Here is an 18,337-nt window from a genome sequence, read left to right on the forward strand (position 1 = left end):
ATGTGCTATTTGAGTGTTCCCTTAATTTTTTGAGCAGTGTATATTGTAATGACATTACTGAGACAATAATACTAGCATGGTGATTACTGGTATTTTTATTTAAGAATAGATGTATGGTTTACACTTAAATAGATATATTAAAATGAATTTAGGAGGCATGCTACATTTTTCTATTTAATATCACAGTAATTTTCTCTACCGTATTTTAAGAAAACGGGAATCTAGCCACAAAGTGATAGTAAACTGGGCAATATACTAGTCCTCATTAATCTGCAAAACAACAAAGAAAACCACCCAGCTAACAAATATTATTTCCTTTCAGTTTTATTGAATTGTATAAACCACAATTTGGGGTTGGTTTTTTAAAAATATAATATACTAGTTCACTAAGATTTGCTTAAAACTATAATGACTTTCACAAGAAAGAATTACACTGATCTGATTTATTGAACATACAAAAATTATATGAGTTTACACCCAGTCATAGGTCAGAACAAATTATGAATCCAAGGAATTTGGTGGAGTACATGAAAACCTACAATGCCTGCTTTAATTAAACTATAATAAATTGTGGAGAATTGAAAACATTTTAAAAATCATACATTGCTGGATGAAAAGGACAGACACCCTCCACAAGCTAAATATTTGACCATGAAAACCAGGGATTGATTTTGGAAAACATAAAATTTCAGAAGAATTTGTAATTGGCTGGGTCAACTTTGATGCTTGCCAATTCCGTGTTACTTATAAGCCTCACAGCATACCAAATGCAGAACTGCCCTTGTAAGATATTTATATTTGTCATGTGTCAACATGTCTGAACATTTTAAAAATAACCCTACAAACCTGCTAATGATGCATTTTGATATATGACTCTTAGATTTCCAAAGTTCAAGTATTTGGAATATTTAAAATATGAGATTTCTGATTCAGAAACAGCACAATGGTCCCGTTCAAGGGCTTATATCCCAAAGACGTTTGCTTTTCATCTGAAGAAATGGTTCCAGGAAGTGAGGGTGGGTGGGAGAGGTTATATCTATCCAGAGACTTCTACTCAATGGATTGTTTCTCTCACTACTTCTTTTTAACATCTATGAGGGTTATCAGGAAAGTAAGGTTACAAAACATGTAGCTCTCGCGGGGAATGTTCCCGGGGAAGTTGAATAGAATAGAATAGAATAGAATAGAATTTTTATTGGCCAAGTGTGATTGGACACACAAGGAATTTGTCTTGGTGCATACGCTCTCAGCGTACATAAAATAAAATATACATTTGTCAAGAATCATATGGTACAATACTTAATGATTGTCATAGGGGTCAAATAAGCAATGAAGAAGCAATATGAATAAAAATCTTAGGATATAAGCAACAAGTTACAGTCATACAGTCAACATGGGAGGAAATGGGTGAAAGGGATGATGAGAAAAACTAATAGAATAGAAGTGCAGATTTAGTAGAAAGTCTGATAGCGTTGAGGGAATTATTTGTTTAGTAGAGTGATGGCGTTCGGAAAAAAATTGTTCTTGTGTCTACTTGTCTTGGTGTGCAGTGCTCTGTAGCGACGTTTTGAGGGTAGGAGGTGAAACAATTTGTGTCCAGGATGTGAGGGGTCAGTAAATATTTTCCCTGCCCTCTTTTTGATTTGTGCAGTATACAGGTCCTCAATGGAAGGCAGGTTGGCAGCAATTGTTTTTTCTGCAGCTCTGATTATCCTCTGAAGTCTGTGTCGATCCTGTTGGGTTGCAGCACCAAACCAGACAGTTATAGAGGTGCAGATGACAGACTCAATGATTCCTCTGTAGAACTGTATCAGCAGCTCCTTGGGCAGTTTGAGCTTCCTGAGCTGGTGCAGAAAGAACATTCTTTGTTGTGCTTTTTTGATGATGTTTTTGATGTTAGGTGACCATTTTAGGTCTTGAGATATGATAGAGCCTAGAAATTTGAAGGTCTCTACTGTTGATACTCTGTTGTCTAGTATTGTGAGAGGTGGGAGGGTGGAAGGGTTTCTCTTAAAGTCTACCACAATTTCTACGGTTTTGAGTGTGTTCAGTTCTAGATTGTTCTGGTCATACCACAAGGATAGTTGTTCAACCTCCCATCTGTTTGCGGATTCATCGTTGTGTCGAATGAGTCCGATCACTGTTGTATCATCTGCAAACTTCAGTAGTTTAACAGATGGATCGTTTGAGATGCAGTCATTAGTGTATAGAGAGAAGAGAAGTGGTGAGAGTACACAGCCTTGGGGGGCACCTGTGCTAATTGTACATGTATCTGATGTGATACTGAAGTAGCGGGTTGCAGTTGGCGCAGGGCAATACAACGTCCCAGTAGCGAAAATGGAGTTGGGCACACAGTTCTAGCTGACTGGTATGTGCGTGCTTGCGTCGGCACAAGATTTGGCTTCCGCGGAAGTGAAATTTTGCATGAGAATGCACGGGTGAGTGAGATGTTGTTGATTTTTGTCGATTTGTTGCTTTGACGCATGTGTGGAAGCAAAAATATCAGCGAAAATTGCCAAAATTTCGCTCGTGCATGCATCCTTACACAAGATTTCACTTCTGGAGCATACTCATAAGCCAAATCTCATGGTGATGTGTGCCCTCCTGCCCACTGGACACATGCTTGCCCATGCCGGTTACTGTTCTGTCGGGCTCTCTGGTAGAATCCTCCCAAAAATGCACAGATACAATTTCAGACACACACACGTTTGAAAATTCAAAACAATGTTCTTTATAGCAAAAAATGCAAATAAATGAAGCCCTCTTTTTGTATAGCAAAAAGCACTTGTCAAAACTGGTAATTTGTACAAGTCCCTTATCAGTTCTGTGATACTTAGCTTGCAGCTGTGAGGCAATTCACAGTCCTTCTTCTTTCACAAAGTGAAACACACTTTGCCCTGGTTTAGTTTCAAAGCGGGGGAAAATCAGCAAACAAACATCAAAGTCAGCAAAGCAGGCACGAAACACAACGATCAGATAATCCTCCACAATGGCCAAACTCACAGGCTGCTATTTATAGCAGCCTCACTAATTACCACAGCCCCACCCAACCACAGATGGCCTCATTTTCTTTGATAATAATCTCTCAGTTGTTGTTGCCTATGCATCGCTCTCCGCATGTGTGGCTGTATCATTAACTCTTGTTCTGAATCAAGGAGGAACTGGATAATTGATCTCCTTCTGAGCTGTCTGCCACACTCTCCTCCTCCCTGTCACTCATGTCTTCTTGGTCAGAGGAGCCTTCATCAGCAGATTCCACCGAGGGCAAAACAGGCCTGCAGCATGTGGATGTCTCCCCCACATCCACAGTCCTTGGGCAGGAGCTGGGCCAGAGCTAACCACAACAGTTACCGGGAGTGTTCTGGGAGTGCCGGCAACAGGCAACTTTTGCCTTGAAAGTTGGTATTACTATCGTGTAGTGGGAAATCAGTGGTGCCAGTGGTCAGTAGATCATCGACCAGCATTGTGGTGAAGGTTAGAGATGAGCATCCTCATTCTGTTTCCCAAGTGTGAAGTATGCGCTGTAATACGCTAAGGGCATGAATGCTGCTGCGATTCATCGCAAAATTGTTTCAGTTTATGGAGAGGACGTAATGTCAGGACATCTTGCACCCAGTGACTATCCTATGTTCACTAAATTGGAGGAACACCTTGATGGAAAACACTTTCCCGACGATGACGATGTGAACATCGAAGTGATGAATTGGCTGAAAAAGGCAGTGGGAGACTTCTATGACACAGGTGTCAAAAAACACATCCGACAGATGATAAAATGTATTTATGTATTTTATTTTATTTATTTATTTTGTCCAATACACAATGAGGGTTTTAGTGGGTATATATCTATATACACATAGTACATGATGAAAGTTATAGAGGAGATACTCATAGTAAAATATATCTAGGAAATAATAGAAGAGAAGATATAGGAATAGAACATATCAATGAAAGAATAGAAGAAGAGATATAGGAATAGAAGAAAGGTATAGGAGATATAGGAGAGCAATAGGACAGGGGACGGAAGGCACTCAAGTGCACTTGTACTTGCCCCTTACTGACCTCTTAGGAATCTGGATAGGTCAACCGTAGATAATCTAAGGGTAAAGTGTTGGGGGTTTGGGGATGACACTATGGAGTCTGGTAATGAGTTCCACGCTTCGACAACTCGGTTACTGAAGTCATATTTTTTACAGTCAAGTTTGGAGCAGTTAATATTAAGTTTAAATCTGTTGTGTGCTCTTGTGTTGTTGTGGTTGAAGCTGAAGTAGTCGCCGACAGGCAGGACGTTGCAGCATATGATCTTGTGGGCAATACTTGTGGGCAATATCTTGTGGGCAATATTGAACCGAATGGTGATCATGTAGAAAAATAATGTAACAATAATTTATAATAATAATTTATAAGATTTGTATGCCGCCCCTCTTCAAAGACTCCTATGCTACAATTCATGTAACTTTTATTAAAATATATTCATTCTAATAATGAGCCGGGGTGGCGCAGCTGGTAGAGTGCTGTATTGCAGGCCATTGAAGCTGACTGTAGATCTGTAGGTCAGTGGTTCAAATCTCATCACCGGCTCAAGGTTGACTCAGCCTTCCATCCTTCCGAGGTGGGTAAAATGAGGACCCAGATCGTTGGGGGCGATAGACTGCCTCTGTTAAAAAGTGCTATTGCTATCATGAGTCTAAGGAGAAGGGCGGCGTAAAAATCGAATTAATAAAATAAAATGAATAATAAATTCTTTGTATTTTAAAAAAATCTTGTAACCTTACTTTCTGGATTACCCTCAAACACAAAACCACTGGGGGAAACCATCTATCAGCACAGGATTCAGGATCACGCTCTCTACATGGGGCTACCTTTGAAAAGTGTTCGGAAACTTCAGATCGTGCAGAATGCAGCTGCGAGAGCAATTATAGGCTTCTCTAAGTATGCCCATGTTACTCCAACACTCCACAGTCTGCATTGGTTGCCGATCAGTTTCCGGTCACAATTCAAAGTGTTGGTTATGACCTATAAAGCCCTTCATGGCACCGGACCAGAATACCTTCGGGACCGCCTTCTGCCGCACGAATCCCAGCGACCGGTTCGGTCCCACAGAGTTGGCCTTCTCCGGGTCCTGTTGACTAAACAATGTCATCTGGCGGGACCCAGGGGAAGAGCCTTCTCTGTGGTGGCTCCGACCCTCTGGAACCAGCTCCCCCCTGAGATTAGGATTGCCCCCACCCTCCTTGCCTTTCACAAACTCCTTAAAACCCACCTCTGCCGTCAGGCATGGGGGAACTGAAACATCTGCCCCTTGCCCATGTTGTTTTGGTGTTAGATTGATTGTGTGCTTGTTTTTTAATATTCTGGGGTTGTTTTTTATGAATTTTTTAGCTTAAAATTGCAATTGGATTGGTGGGTATTGGATTTGTTATTATGTATTGTTTTTACCATTGTTGTGAACCGCCCCGAGTTTGCGGAGAGGGGCGGCATATAAATCCAATAAATCTAATCAAATCTAATCTAATCATCTACTATGCTGAGGACCCCCAGTTCTATCTCTCATTCCCAGGCTGAACAGGCAATAAGGCGGCGACCCAGTTCTTCAAGAGATCAGGGTCTGGATGGGGGAGAGAAAGACAGGGACTGAATCATCCCGAGACAAAGTAGTGTTGGGTTTCTGGGATTACCAGTTCCAGGGAAATTCCATCTCTGATTCTCTTGACAGGTGGTCCACAGTCTGGGACTTTTGCTAGGCTTACAGCTCTTATTTGAAGAGCAAGGGACAGCTGTGGCTAAGAGCGCACTGTTAAATCCTGTGTGCCAATCGTAACCATTCGTGGTCTGGGAGGCCATGCTGATAGCCACATGCCCAAATCAGGGGCGAGCTGCCCCTGGCAGTGTTCCCTCTAATTTTTTTTGGGGGGGTGGGCGGAAAAGTATAGTGTCTGAGCGGCAGTCCCTTCGGGACTGGGCGGCACAGAAATAATAAATAAATAAATAAATAAATTAGTAAGTAAGTAAATAAATAAATAAATAAATAAATAAATACTTTGTGTCTATAACCGTGAGCTCATAATAGGGCAACCATACCTAGACATGCAATACGTGGCGCTGCCATCAAACAATATTTGGAGGCTACAACTAGTATAGAACATGGCAAGCTGGACATTCTACCCCATGCCTCCCAGCAACCGGTAAGATCCCACAAGGTTGGTCTTCTTCAGGTCCCGTCAGCTAAACAGTGTCGGCTGACAGATCTGCGAGGGAGAGCCTTCTCTGTGGTAGCCCCAACTCTCTGGAATCAGTTACCTCCTGAGATCTACACTACCTCCACTTTATTGGCCTTCCGGAAAGCTGTAGAGACTTACCTGGCTTTCCCGACAGGCCTCAGGGGGATGACTAGCGAGATCGGCCCATGAATGTATGGATGGTTGCAATTATTTAAAATTGAAACATTTTTATACTGATTCATCTTCTTGTTTGTTGTGAGGCGCCCTGAGTCCCTAGTGAGTTGGGTGGCATAGAAATATTAATTAACTAATGAGCCGAGGTGGCACAGTGGGTAGAGTGCAGTACTGAACCGAATGGTGATCATGTGAAAAAATAATGTAACAATAATTTATAATAATAATTTATTAGATTTGTGTGCCGCCCCTCTCCGAAGACTCCTATGCTACAATTCATGTAACTTTTATTAAAATATATTCATTTTAATAATGAGCCGGGGTGGTGCAGCAGGTAGAGTGCTGTACTGCAGGCCACTAAAGCTGACTGCTAGATCTGCAGGTTAGCGGTTCAAATCTCATCACTGGCTCAAGGTTGACTCAGCCTTCCATCCTTCCGAGGTGGGTAAAATGAGGACCCGGATTGTGGGGGCAATACGCAGGCTCTGTTAAAAAGTGCTAATGCTAACATGTTGTAAGCCGCCCTGAGTCTAAGGAGAAGGGCGGCATTAAAAAATTGAATGAATGAATGAATGAATGAATGAATGAATGAATGAATGAATGAATAAATAAATAAATAAATAAAATTTATTTGGTAGATCACAACACTACCTTGCCCCTTTTGGACATATGTCGTGACATCATACAGATGTACAAAAAACAGTTTGCACCATACCTCTATTTTTGTCATTCTATCAACTTACACCATGTTATTTGATGCTAGATACCTTTTATTATTTATTTATAAAACTTATAGGACATTCATTTTACCTCAAGGTAACCGTGAGTGGCTTACTACCAGTGTTTTCCTGAAAATAAGACCTAGTCTTATTTTGTTTTGAGCCCCAAAATAAGCACTAGGGCTTATTTTCAGGAGGATGTCTTATTTTTCCCCCCTGTATGGGAGGCCCACTTCTGCTTGTTTGCAGAGGCAGGCTGTGCGATGCGCCAGTGCCACCACCGTAAAGCAGGGGAGGTGGAGCTGCCCCAAGCCCCCTCTTAACTCGGGACCCCTGCAGCCAGGCTACCCACACCCCTATATTTGCCTGACTTCTCTCCCAGCAGCCCCACGTTGGCGGTTAGCCCACTTATGCTTGCTCGCAGTTTCAACGGAGGAGGCCAAGTGAGTTGCCGGTGCCACATCCACGGGGCGAGGGTGGCGATGCCCTATATGCCCTGCACCAGCCTACCCATAGCAAGGTCATCCACACCCCGACACTTGCCTCGCCTCGTATCCATGGCCACATCACCAACACACCACTCCGCCTCGTGCTCCACTGCAGCCACAAACAAGCAGAAGTGGGCCAGTAGCCACGTGGGCTCCCGCTGTAAATGGCTGCGAGGGAGGTCTTGGGGCATAGATGTATGTATTATTTATTAATTGGACTTGTATGCTGTCCCTCTCTGTGGACTCGGGGCAGCTCACAACATATAGATGGCCTGGCTGCAGGAGCCTTGAGGTGAGCTGGTGCAGAGCACAGGGGGAAGCCCCACCTCTCAGTGTCACCTTGTGGCCGCCTCACCATGAGAAATCAGATGGAATGGGCAGGCGGTGGTTCAGCTTCTAGGGCTTATTTTGGGAGGCAGGTTTTATATTAGGTGCACATATAAAAACATGCTAGATCTTATTTTCAGGAAAATGATATTACACTTATATCCCATTATTCTAAGTGCTCAAGCTCAAAGGAGAATTTAGAGGTCATTGTTAGAAGCAAGCATGCAAAAACCCATTTTAAATTAGTTATTTACAAAAGATCACTAAGTGACAAATACTTCAAATAATGTGGCACACTTAATTTTAATGTCATTCTTTAAAAAAATAAAATATTAAAAACACAGAACACATGCTATATTAAAGAAAATTACATTTATTGTAAACAAGTATAAAGTACATAGGAAATCTTGTGCAAAATCTTAAGTAGTCACAAAATAGATATTACAATACTCTGTATAATTTTATATTTATTCAGTATAGTAAAGAGAATTGAAAAAATGATGGCAAAATCACTGTTGATTTTGGACTGCTGATTTCACTGTCTTTGCTTCATAAGCAATCCATCATTTTCCAATTCAATGTCATTTTAAATTATATCTAAAACATATAAAGATCAATCTATTGTAATCTATTTTAGAGAAATTTCAGGAAGTAACATAGAACACACTGCTTTTGTTCTTCCTGGAAAATAAAGCTTTTGTAACTCTTAAATTATCCTTTAAACAAAGTGCACTGTATCAATGATATAGAAATTTAAATGTATAAAAGAAACACACAACTTAACACACAAGTTACAAAAAATGCTGAAGTACAGCTAATAGTACTAACAGTGATACTTTCAAAGTAGTAAAAATTTGTCTTTAGAATAATCCAGCCATATGATACCACTTTCTCAATGATATACTTAAGTTATACAGAATTGCTAAATACTCTATATACCAGGAAATGAAGATATATAAACACCTAATCTCAGGAAGTTGGTAACCACATTCCCATCATCATTCACAACTGAGAAAACAGCAAGTATTTCTACTTAACATTTTCAGCATTCTAATATTACTGGAATTTATCCCTGATTATGTACCATAAACAGATATTCTGCATTTTGTTTGCAACAGCGTTGAAAACATTCCCACATCCTAATATCTGCATCTTTCTCTAGTTTATACTCGGATGCAGAGGACATAGGAATAGCTCTTTCCAGAACTGTCATTGACATTTCCGTATCTCTTTTCTCCAAAAATGCCTGCTACCCTATATATCACAGCCAAGGTATTCAGGTAGCCACTGCCTCTGTTTCAATGCTATGCCAACCTGATAGCGTAGAACCCACAGACTTATTCTGCAATGTTTTTTTCACACTACCATTGGTATCAGTCGTACACTGGGGGGAAAAAAGCTAAACAGCCTCTTTAGATGAAGTTATTTCATTGATCAGCCACAGAAGTATGTGGTGCAACAATATCATTTAGCTTGCTCACTTCCATTTGCCAGTTTGGTAATTTTTTGGCTGACAAATGGCGGCGTGCATGTTTTGTTAAATGGTCACTCCTCATGAATCGTCGACTACACATTGGGCAGGCAAATTTTTTCTCTCCTGTATGTGTTCTGCGATGACGAGATAGTTCATCAGAGCGGGCAAATCTCCTCTCGCAGCCTTTCCAACTACAGCTGAATGGCTTTTCTCCTAAAATTAAAAATGAATCATTAATGGCAGGGGGGGGTTTATTAGCAGGATAAAAACCTTTATTAAGCTCAGATAATAAAATTATTTCTGTATCCATTTATAAATAAATAGAAAAAACTTTTTTAAAACCAATAATGGTAATCCTATCATAATCCAAGCAAAATTTTATATGGTACCTACTACATTCTTACAGTTCCATATAATAAGAATACAAATTATAATTAATGTCTCCATTTAATTAATTTAATCCATCTTCTTTATGTTAAATTGACACTTTAGTAACAATCTGTGAAGGTTGACATTAGCCGTTTTATTGAGCAGAAGAAATCTAACTTTCAAATTATAAATCTGACCTGTTCCTTATCTTGAAGTGATACTTTCCTTATTTGGTTTCTCACAAAAACATATAGACCAAAACATTTGGAAAGAGTTGCATAGGTGAATAACAGCAATTCTCCCCATCATGTTAATGTTGAGAAGTTCATGTAAAAATTTTCACACTAGACAATTCCACAACTTACCTGTATGTGTTCTAACATGTGCCTTTAAATGGGAGCTTTTGAAATATGTTTTTCCACAACCCAGGTAGTTACAGACGTGGCTTCTTGTTCTGAGAGAGTCAGCAGATGGAGTGATCTTTGTGGCAGGAGGGGTCAAGCCTGGAGCAGGAGCAATAGGAGACAGTCTGGTGTTGGGAAGACTGGTCAAAGGAGCCTTGGCATTCTGCACAACAGTCTGTGGCACCACAAACATAACTGCTGCTTTGGGAACTTGAGTTCCCATGAGGACCATTGGATGACAAAGGTTGGATGGCAATGGACCACAAGGAGTGTTAGATACTATTGCTGTCACAACAGAGTTGTTAGCCGACAATGGAACCATCTGGCAAACCAGTGGCATAGAAGAGACTCCAGCTAGTTGCACAGAAGACGGAGGGGCTACCTGTGAAGCCCGAGAGACAGATGGAGAAGTATCAAGTACAGTCTGTGGGAAAGGCACTGGGCTGGTGGCCTGTAATGGACTTTTCAACTCTTTAATGGCTGACAGCTTATCTTCAGAAAATGCAGTATTCAGCAATATGCTTTTATGAGATAAATTTTGTTTTTCTTCTATATTGTCTTTTGAATGCAATTTTGTACTGCCATTCTGGTTTGCTTCCCCAATGTTATGATCATATTTCCTAACATGGTCTGTTCTGACTGGACAGGTTATGCTACTGCAAAGCTGAACATCTGCTGTATGGCGAATGACGCTGGTTGCCTGAGCTGTCAATGTTCTTGGCACTGGGACATTTTGGGTCTCTTTAGGAGATGCTGTAAAGACTGGATCCGAAAGGTCTGGATGTGGCCTGTTCTGTACACAAGGTGGCGCTGATGCTGCTGGATGGACTGCTTGAGACATTTCAAGGTCAGCAGAAGGGCTGTAGGGTGGAGTTAAACACTGAACAAAACAAAGCAAAGAGGAGTGAGTTATTTATGAGGAGTTGAATTTCTGTACATTTTAGTTAAGATGCTTATCTTAGAATAAGTGCTAATAAACTAAGCAGAGCACAAAGCTGTAAATTAGTAATTTATAACAAGCTAAAACTTACAAAAGCTGGTATTGTACGAAAATCAGCAGGAGGTAGCAAGTTGTCTTCAAACTCCTCAGATGTATCTGAAGCCGGTGTCATGGGTCTCCGATCGGCATATTTTTTGAAGTCTGACTTCCAACTGCAACTCATGGACATGAGAGCTTCCACTGCTTCAAAAGCACTCTTTTCATTGGGATAGTTCCAATAACACTTCCTGAGGCATTGTTTTTTAGAAATCATCTCCATTCCCTCTCCCTAAAAAAAAAAAGGGGGGGGGGAGAGAATGAACCATTTTTCAGTTAGTAAGTAACCCAAAGATGTTGCTCAGCTAAACTGATTAAAAATGCAAAACCTGCCAAAAAGTCACGAAAATGAAAAAAGAACAACAGTAAGCTCCAGTCCAAATTTATTTTTCTATCAACCAAATAAAATTTTAGGATGTATAATTATAGTAACATAACCTAACATTATCAATCTACTTTCTTTAAAATCAACACTATCAGGAAGTTAAATTAATCCCTTTCATTGCAGAATATTTAGACAATTCCTTAGCCAGGCTGTTAAATTTAAAGTAGGCCACTGAACCAACAACCCAATGTTTAAGTCTTTCACACGGTATTGAAGACTTAGTTGTACCCCTGAGCCTGAAAGCTAAGTGAACCACACCAGCTGACTTGTTTGACCAAGGCTTAGAGTTTTGTGAAGGAGTGTGAATATGAATGTTTTCAGATCTTGGGTATTTGTAACATTTTCAGTTACTTTAACAAATTGCATTGTTGTGTAGTGGTCTTATTCTTTGCAATGCTACCATGAGCAGCCACAACAATTGCTTAAATAAATGCAACAACATAACGTTCAACTTTTTTGGCCACCCTCAAACAATAGTTTGCAGTCCCATACTGTAATTCTACAGATTATTGTATTTATTTTTGTTGTGAGCCGCCCTGAGTCTGCGGAGAACGGCGGCACAGAAATCTAATTAATAAATTAAATAAATAATATTTCAATTGTTGGTTGTTCAACTCTACATTTTGTGTTTGGTTCATCTCAAAGCAGCCTATATCAACATTGGCAATTCTGGGAATCAAAGTCCACACGTATTTAAAGGCTGCTGCAGTTGAGAAACTGTCTTTAAATGCAACCAGAATTCCATTTGTAAGACTTGTCAATTGCTTTCCTTTTCAGGCAACCCCCCCCCCCAATATAATTCAGTGGTCCTCAAACTTGTAGCTTTAAGACCTATGGACTTCAACTCCCAAAATTTATTTATTTATTTGAGTTGGAAGGGACCTTATAGGTTATCTAGTCCAACCCCTCCCTCCTCAATAGAATAGAATGGAATAGAATGAAACTCTTTATTAGCCAAGTGTGATTATATACTCTCTGTGTACATTTAAAAAGATACATTTGTCATAATCATAAGGTACAACACTTAATTATTATCGTAATGGTCAAATAAGCATTGAGGAAAGAATCAATACTTAGGATACAAGCAACAACAAAGCTTTTAGAGAAGGGAAGCAACTCAATAATCAGACATGTGCTTTGGCACTTCCATTTAGAAAAGCACTGAATAGTAAAGGGGCAAGGTAAGACTATATGCCTCAGTCACTGCAAGGTTGCTGCTAATCCGAGGTGGGTAAAGAGGACCCAATATGCTGGCTCTGTTAAAAAGTGCTATTGCTAACATGCTGTTATGCCCTTTGTTAAAAGGGCATTTTATATAAACGTTTTTTTAAAAATTTAAACAGAAGGTACTAGATTTGACTGCAAATGGTCCGTCTGATGGCAACTCCTATATCTTATATATCTTTTCTTCCATTCATATATCTTTTGCTCTATTCTTTATTGACATATTCTATTCTCATATCTTTTCTTCTGTGCTTTCCCTGATATTTACTACTAAATGTTTTTATTCTCTTTAACTTTCAATTTGTATTGGACAAAATAAATAAATACATAAATAAAATAAAACTTAATTCCTGAAGCTTGTAGTAAAACACAAAGAAACTTGTGCCAAAGCGGGGGCTTGCATTAAAGAATACAAGCGTTTGTATTTAAAGAATACAAGCGGGAGTCCCTACATTATCGCCCGAGGATCCTGAATTCTGGCCGTTGAAGACCACAAAGTTGCAAAGTTTATAATCAGGATTTCACCGAGACTGAAAGGCTCAGACGCCCGCCTTCCTTCTGCAAAGCCTCAGCGTCTGGGCGGGCGGAAAGACTTATTTTCAAATTGGAAACTCCGGAGGGAGTCAGGTTGCCAGCAGAGGCCGCTGAGCAAGTCAGGCTTTCGGGAGTGGGGCTGCAGGGGGGAGGGAATGGAGGCCAGGGAGTTCCTCGCCCCGGCAGCCGGATCTTGGAAGCGAGCCACGTTCACCTCAGAGCGCCTCAGACGTGACTCACCCGGCCCTTCGAACAGCTCGCCTACCCCCCCTCCCTCCTCTTCCCCAGGGCGGCCCCTATCCTTCCCCCATTGGCTCCTCGGGGCAGGCAGCGCGGGCTGCGATTGGCTCTCCGCGCCCCGTAAAAAAGCTGGGCGGAGACATGTGAACAAAGCGTGATCGGGGGCTGCTCCTCAGCGGCGGGGGAACGTGAACTGGGCTTTGCCGCGGGGCGACCTTTCACCCACTTTCTCGGCGGCCTCCTCTCTCACTCCTCCTTCTCCTCACCCCGCCCCCCTCGCCATCCGCAAGTCGCTCCCACGCCTAGAGGCAAAGGCGGGTGGGCGGGTTGGCAGGCACGGCGGCATCCCGCCTTCCCAGCAAGGTTACAATACCAGGGCGCGACGGGCAGAAGCTTCGCCTCAGCTGCCCCGCCGCCCACCACCACCACCTTCCCGCGCTAGCCCGATTGGCTCCACAACCGCGGGGGAGGGGGGAGGAAAGCGGAGGGGGCTCACTTTCGTGAGGAGGCGCGAAAAGGCGCCGGACGGTTGAAGCTGCCAACTCGCACGAGCGCAGGACACCCCACCCCCTAGGGCTGATGGGGGAAGGGGCCGCTCTGAGGGGGCGAACATTCCCGCCAAATCCGCTCCCAAGAAGATGAGGCGGACTTGTGAGGGAGGCTTTCCTCCCGCCCTTCCCCCACCCCCCATGACGACCCCCCCGCTGGCCGCCTCCGCCCAGGGCGACTCTCTTCCTGAGGCGTCTCTCGGCCATCCGGGAGTGGCGCTTCCTGACCCATTTCGACCTTTCCCGTCTAAAGCCACAGAGAGCCGCCCCCGGCTTCCCCTCTTCGCTTTCCGGTTTCTCGCTTGGATTTCACGGTCCTTCCCTCCCCCCCCCCTTTTTTTTTTTGGCCGAGGCTATTTTCAGCAACTTTCATCCTTGCCGTGCCTCGACTGCTTCCTAAGAGGCGAGGCTGCCGTCATTCACCCGCCTTCGCTTTCCGGAGCAGCCTTTCCAAGCAACCGTCACGTCTCGCCGCTGACCCCCAACCCCACAGGCCCGGCCACTGCTTAAATTTATTTTCTTTATTTATATGCCGCTCACTCCAAACGGACTCTGAGCTAAGCTTCCCAGCCGAGCGCCTTCCCCCCGTCCCTCCCGGGGTCCCGCCCAGTCCAACCCTAACTGCCCTACAATGCAAGGCACCTATTTCTTTTTTCAAAAAAGAAATGGGTTGGTTTTTAGTATGTTTTAATGGTAGATTTCTATGTTATACATTCACTTTTGTTGTGAGCCGCCCCGAGTCTGAGGAATAGGGCGGCATAGAAATCCAATAAATAAATACATTTCCCTCACGTCCTCCAAGGGCTCTCCTTTGACCCCTTGGAGCTCTCCCTTTCTGACCAATTGTCCCCCTGCGTCTCCACCCTTGAGAGGCTCCATTCACCCCCTTGGAGACTCCAAAATCTCCCAATTCCCAGCAAAGTTTGCTTGGGATTCCTTTGCCAATTCCAGGCGGTTACCTAGCAACGTTTGAGCGCCTTTCCATTGCGCCCCCCCATTTTTGCTCGCCTTCCTCAAAAATTAGACGACTTTTAATAATCGCGCATTCATCCTGGAGGTCCAACCCTGCAGACTCCCCATTCCTGTGGGTCTGGCGTGCATGCCCCCTCCCTGTCCCCTCCGAAGGGGTAGCTGGCGCTCCCTCCCACCCCCGAAAATCAGTTTCCTTTTACACGCCTCGCACGGAAGCATATACTGTATATATACCCTTTTTTCCCTGAGCTGCTTTTCTGAATTGACCAGCTTTTCGCACCTCTTTCCACACCCAAGACAAGGGCTTATTTATTTATCTGCCTCGATAAGCGATATATCCCCCCACCCCGCGCCTCCAGCAGCCCAGATCTGTACTTACGGTGTGCTGGAAAGCAGGCTCTCCAAAATTGAGCATGGCTCTGACGGCAAAAAGCCTTCAGCGTTTGGCGGTGGACGGAGCGGGCTGAAATGCGGTTGTTGACAAGCACCGTCCCCCTCCCCGCCTCGGGCGATTTCTGCTTTGGCGCTGCCTTTATTTTTCTCTTTTTGTTCGCGGGCAGCTCCCCATTCAGGTAGTGTCTCCCCGGGCTGTAGCGTCGGCGGAGGCGGGCGCGAGACCGGCCAATCACCTTCAAAGGTGTGTGAAGCTCGGGCCAATGGGCGAGCGGGGGGTCACGCGTGATCAGCGGCTGCCCGGCAGCGTGAAGAGGGAGTCACTCCTGCGTGTACAGAACCCGGCGGCGTGTCCCAGCGCGGCTCTTGGGTAAGTCCCTCTTGTTGGCTGAGTCAGTGTCACGTCCCTTCCCCACCCCCTTTCCCGTCCCTTCCCCGGGTTCCTGTGGGAGAAGCGAGGTGGGCAGGGAAGAGCGTTTGCTTCATAGCGAAAGAGCCGTGCTGGGTCTCTTCCGGAAAGACGCCCACCAGGTCGGGGGAGGAAGAAATCTTTCTGGACTGCAGTTTTTAAAACGGTTTGGAGGTGGTCGGTGTCTTGCGCCATTCAGCTTCAACCAAAACAATACACGAGCACACAACAGATACAAACTTAATGTAAACCGCTCCAAACTCGGTTGCAGGAAATACGAGTAACCGAATAGTTGATGCATGGAAAAGAGGATACACTCGAGTAAAATATAGAAAGAAAGAATAGGAGGGGAAATATAGGAATAGTATTGTATAAGTACTGTATATCAATGAGAGAATAGAAGAAGAGATATAGGGATAGAAGAGAAGATATAGGAGAGACAATGGGACAGGGGACGGAAGGCATGCTAGTGTACTTATGTAAACCCCCTACCAGACTTTGTAGTATCTTCACCTAATCCCCAAAACTTTACCCTTAGACTATCCACTGTTGACCTCCCCCGATTCCTAAGAGGTCAGCAAGGGGAGTGCATAAGTGTACCAGAGTGCCTTCCGTCCCCTGTCCTAATGTTTCTTTTTTTATTAGTATCATTTATTATATCTTTGCATACTACCAATATGTATTTGACAAAACAAACAAATAAAATAAATAAATAAATCTCAAAAGTATGGCACATTGTATCTAAAATACAATAAGTTTCCACTGGCCAAAATAAATTATTTTTGTCCATAAGATTCTCCTAGAAGTCCCCACTGTGAGTGGCTTTTTTTCTTAAAGGAAGGGTGTGCTGTTTGCTAAAAAACATGGATATGAAGTTGGTAATTCTGTGCAGTGAGGATGGGATGGGAGAAATGGATAAAAGGTGTGCCAAAGAGTCAACACTAAACACCACAAACAAAGGATCAGTAAGATTACCCACATAGGCAAGTCATTGGAATATAAGCTAGCAGCAAATAACACTCCTTACTAGCACTGATGATGTTACCTAGTTAGGGTAATGAAAACTCTTCAAGAAAATAAGTAAGCTCACAGAACAAGCAGCCTTGATTTCAATCCTGAGCTACAAATATTCTCCTTTATTGGCATTCTCTTTTTCTGTGTCTAGAATGGCCTTAGTTACAGAGGAAGAGACTAAATGTAGATGGAGGACTAGTTGGGTGAAAGGAAATGTTACTGTGAAAGACAACTTGGTAAGGAGCAGAGAAGGCCACTGCAGGGCTTGCCATGATGCAATTGTCAATATGTAATATAGCAACAGAGCATACAGTTAGCCTTAATTATTGATTTGTATTTACATCCCATCTTTTTCCCTAGCACTGAAGGCAGTGAAGGTAATACCTAGCATCACCTTATGTCATCTCATTCCTATCTCTGCCTGCTTCTCTTGTGTGCAACGCATTGGAAATAGCTCCTGCCTGTATTAAATACTTTGGATTATATTACTTAACTATATGGGTTACTTTTTTGGTATTTGTTTTGATAGAGCCCACTAGGTTTCTCATTTGATTATAACTATTTCGCCTTTTTTTCTGACATTGCACAAAATCAAACAGCATGGAAGTGCATTACCCCTTGTTTTTATGCATTCTCTGCTCCTGGTTTGTGAACTGCAGTCCAGAGCTCAATGCCAGCTGCCTAATTAACCTTCCTATACAGCTGCTAACACTGCAGAACAGTCAAAAGAGCATAATTGGGGTGGAGATACCCTCAGTACCCTTCAATAGTGAGTGCAAGCAGACTACCAAACACGCACATTTTTATCCTATGATGGTGGGGACATTGCAATAACTGTAAATTCAGGCACAGGTTATATGTCTCTTCATTCAACACTATGGTAATTTTGAATGATCACTGAATAAATAGTCATGTAAAAGGCAACCTGTAAAGTGTCTTATTTATTTATTTGCATAGTTGCTCATCTTACATGAAAATGACTTTGGGCAGCACTTCTAAAAGCCTTCCTCTTTGGACATTAGTGTGGTATGGCTGTCAATCAATCCTGGATTTCAGAATAGAAACTATTGATTCTACATTTTTATTTGGTGCTTTTAGTAAACACTGTTTTATGCTGGTATATTTTAACATAAAAGTGTTCAAAAACATTCATTCACTATTTCTTGAATATTTAAAGAAAATGTCAAACTGAATCAGTTCCTACAATTTTAAAAGGAAATTAAGCCTTTGCTCTTAGTTGTTTTTTGCATAAAAGACCATTTGAGAATAATGTGTTCATGTTCTGCATGGCAGCTATTTCTTTGTTATATTTAATTAATGTAAGAAAATAAAGATTTAATTGGGGATGGTTCTTGATTTAAAGCAAAGGTAATTCAAATCAATGGAATTAAAAATAGTCCTGGTTTTTT

At 42.5% G+C, this 18,337-nt stretch overlaps 1 protein-coding gene across 2 annotated transcripts; it reads right to left on the bottom strand.

Annotated features, from left to right (window-relative positions):
- Window positions 1-8,279: 8,279 nt before the first annotated feature.
- KLF10 (KLF transcription factor 10) lies at window positions 8,280-15,861 on the bottom strand. 2 transcript variants are annotated; one of them, XM_070748161.1, is made up of 4 exons: window positions 15,492-15,861; window positions 11,205-11,441; window positions 10,135-11,053; window positions 8,280-9,613 (listed from the first exon to the last, which is right to left on the bottom strand). In XM_070748161.1, exons 1-4 carry the CDS (start codon window positions 15,525-15,527, stop codon window positions 9,354-9,356), a joined length of 1,452 nt encoding a protein of 483 aa, XP_070604262.1. In that variant the 5' UTR covers window positions 15,528-15,861; the 3' UTR covers window positions 8,280-9,353. The 2 variants fall into 2 exon arrangements, with proteins under 2 accessions (XP_070604262.1, XP_070604263.1); XM_070748162.1 differs by lacking the exon at window positions 15,492-15,861 and adding an exon at window positions 13,271-13,639.
- Between the last annotated feature and the right edge of the window lie 2,476 nt (window positions 15,862-18,337).

This window comes from Erythrolamprus reginae, chromosome 3 (genome assembly GCF_031021105.1).
Source record: "Erythrolamprus reginae isolate rEryReg1 chromosome 3, rEryReg1.hap1, whole genome shotgun sequence".
Classification (NCBI taxonomy): Eukaryota; Metazoa; Chordata; class Lepidosauria; order Squamata; family Dipsadidae; genus Erythrolamprus; species Erythrolamprus reginae.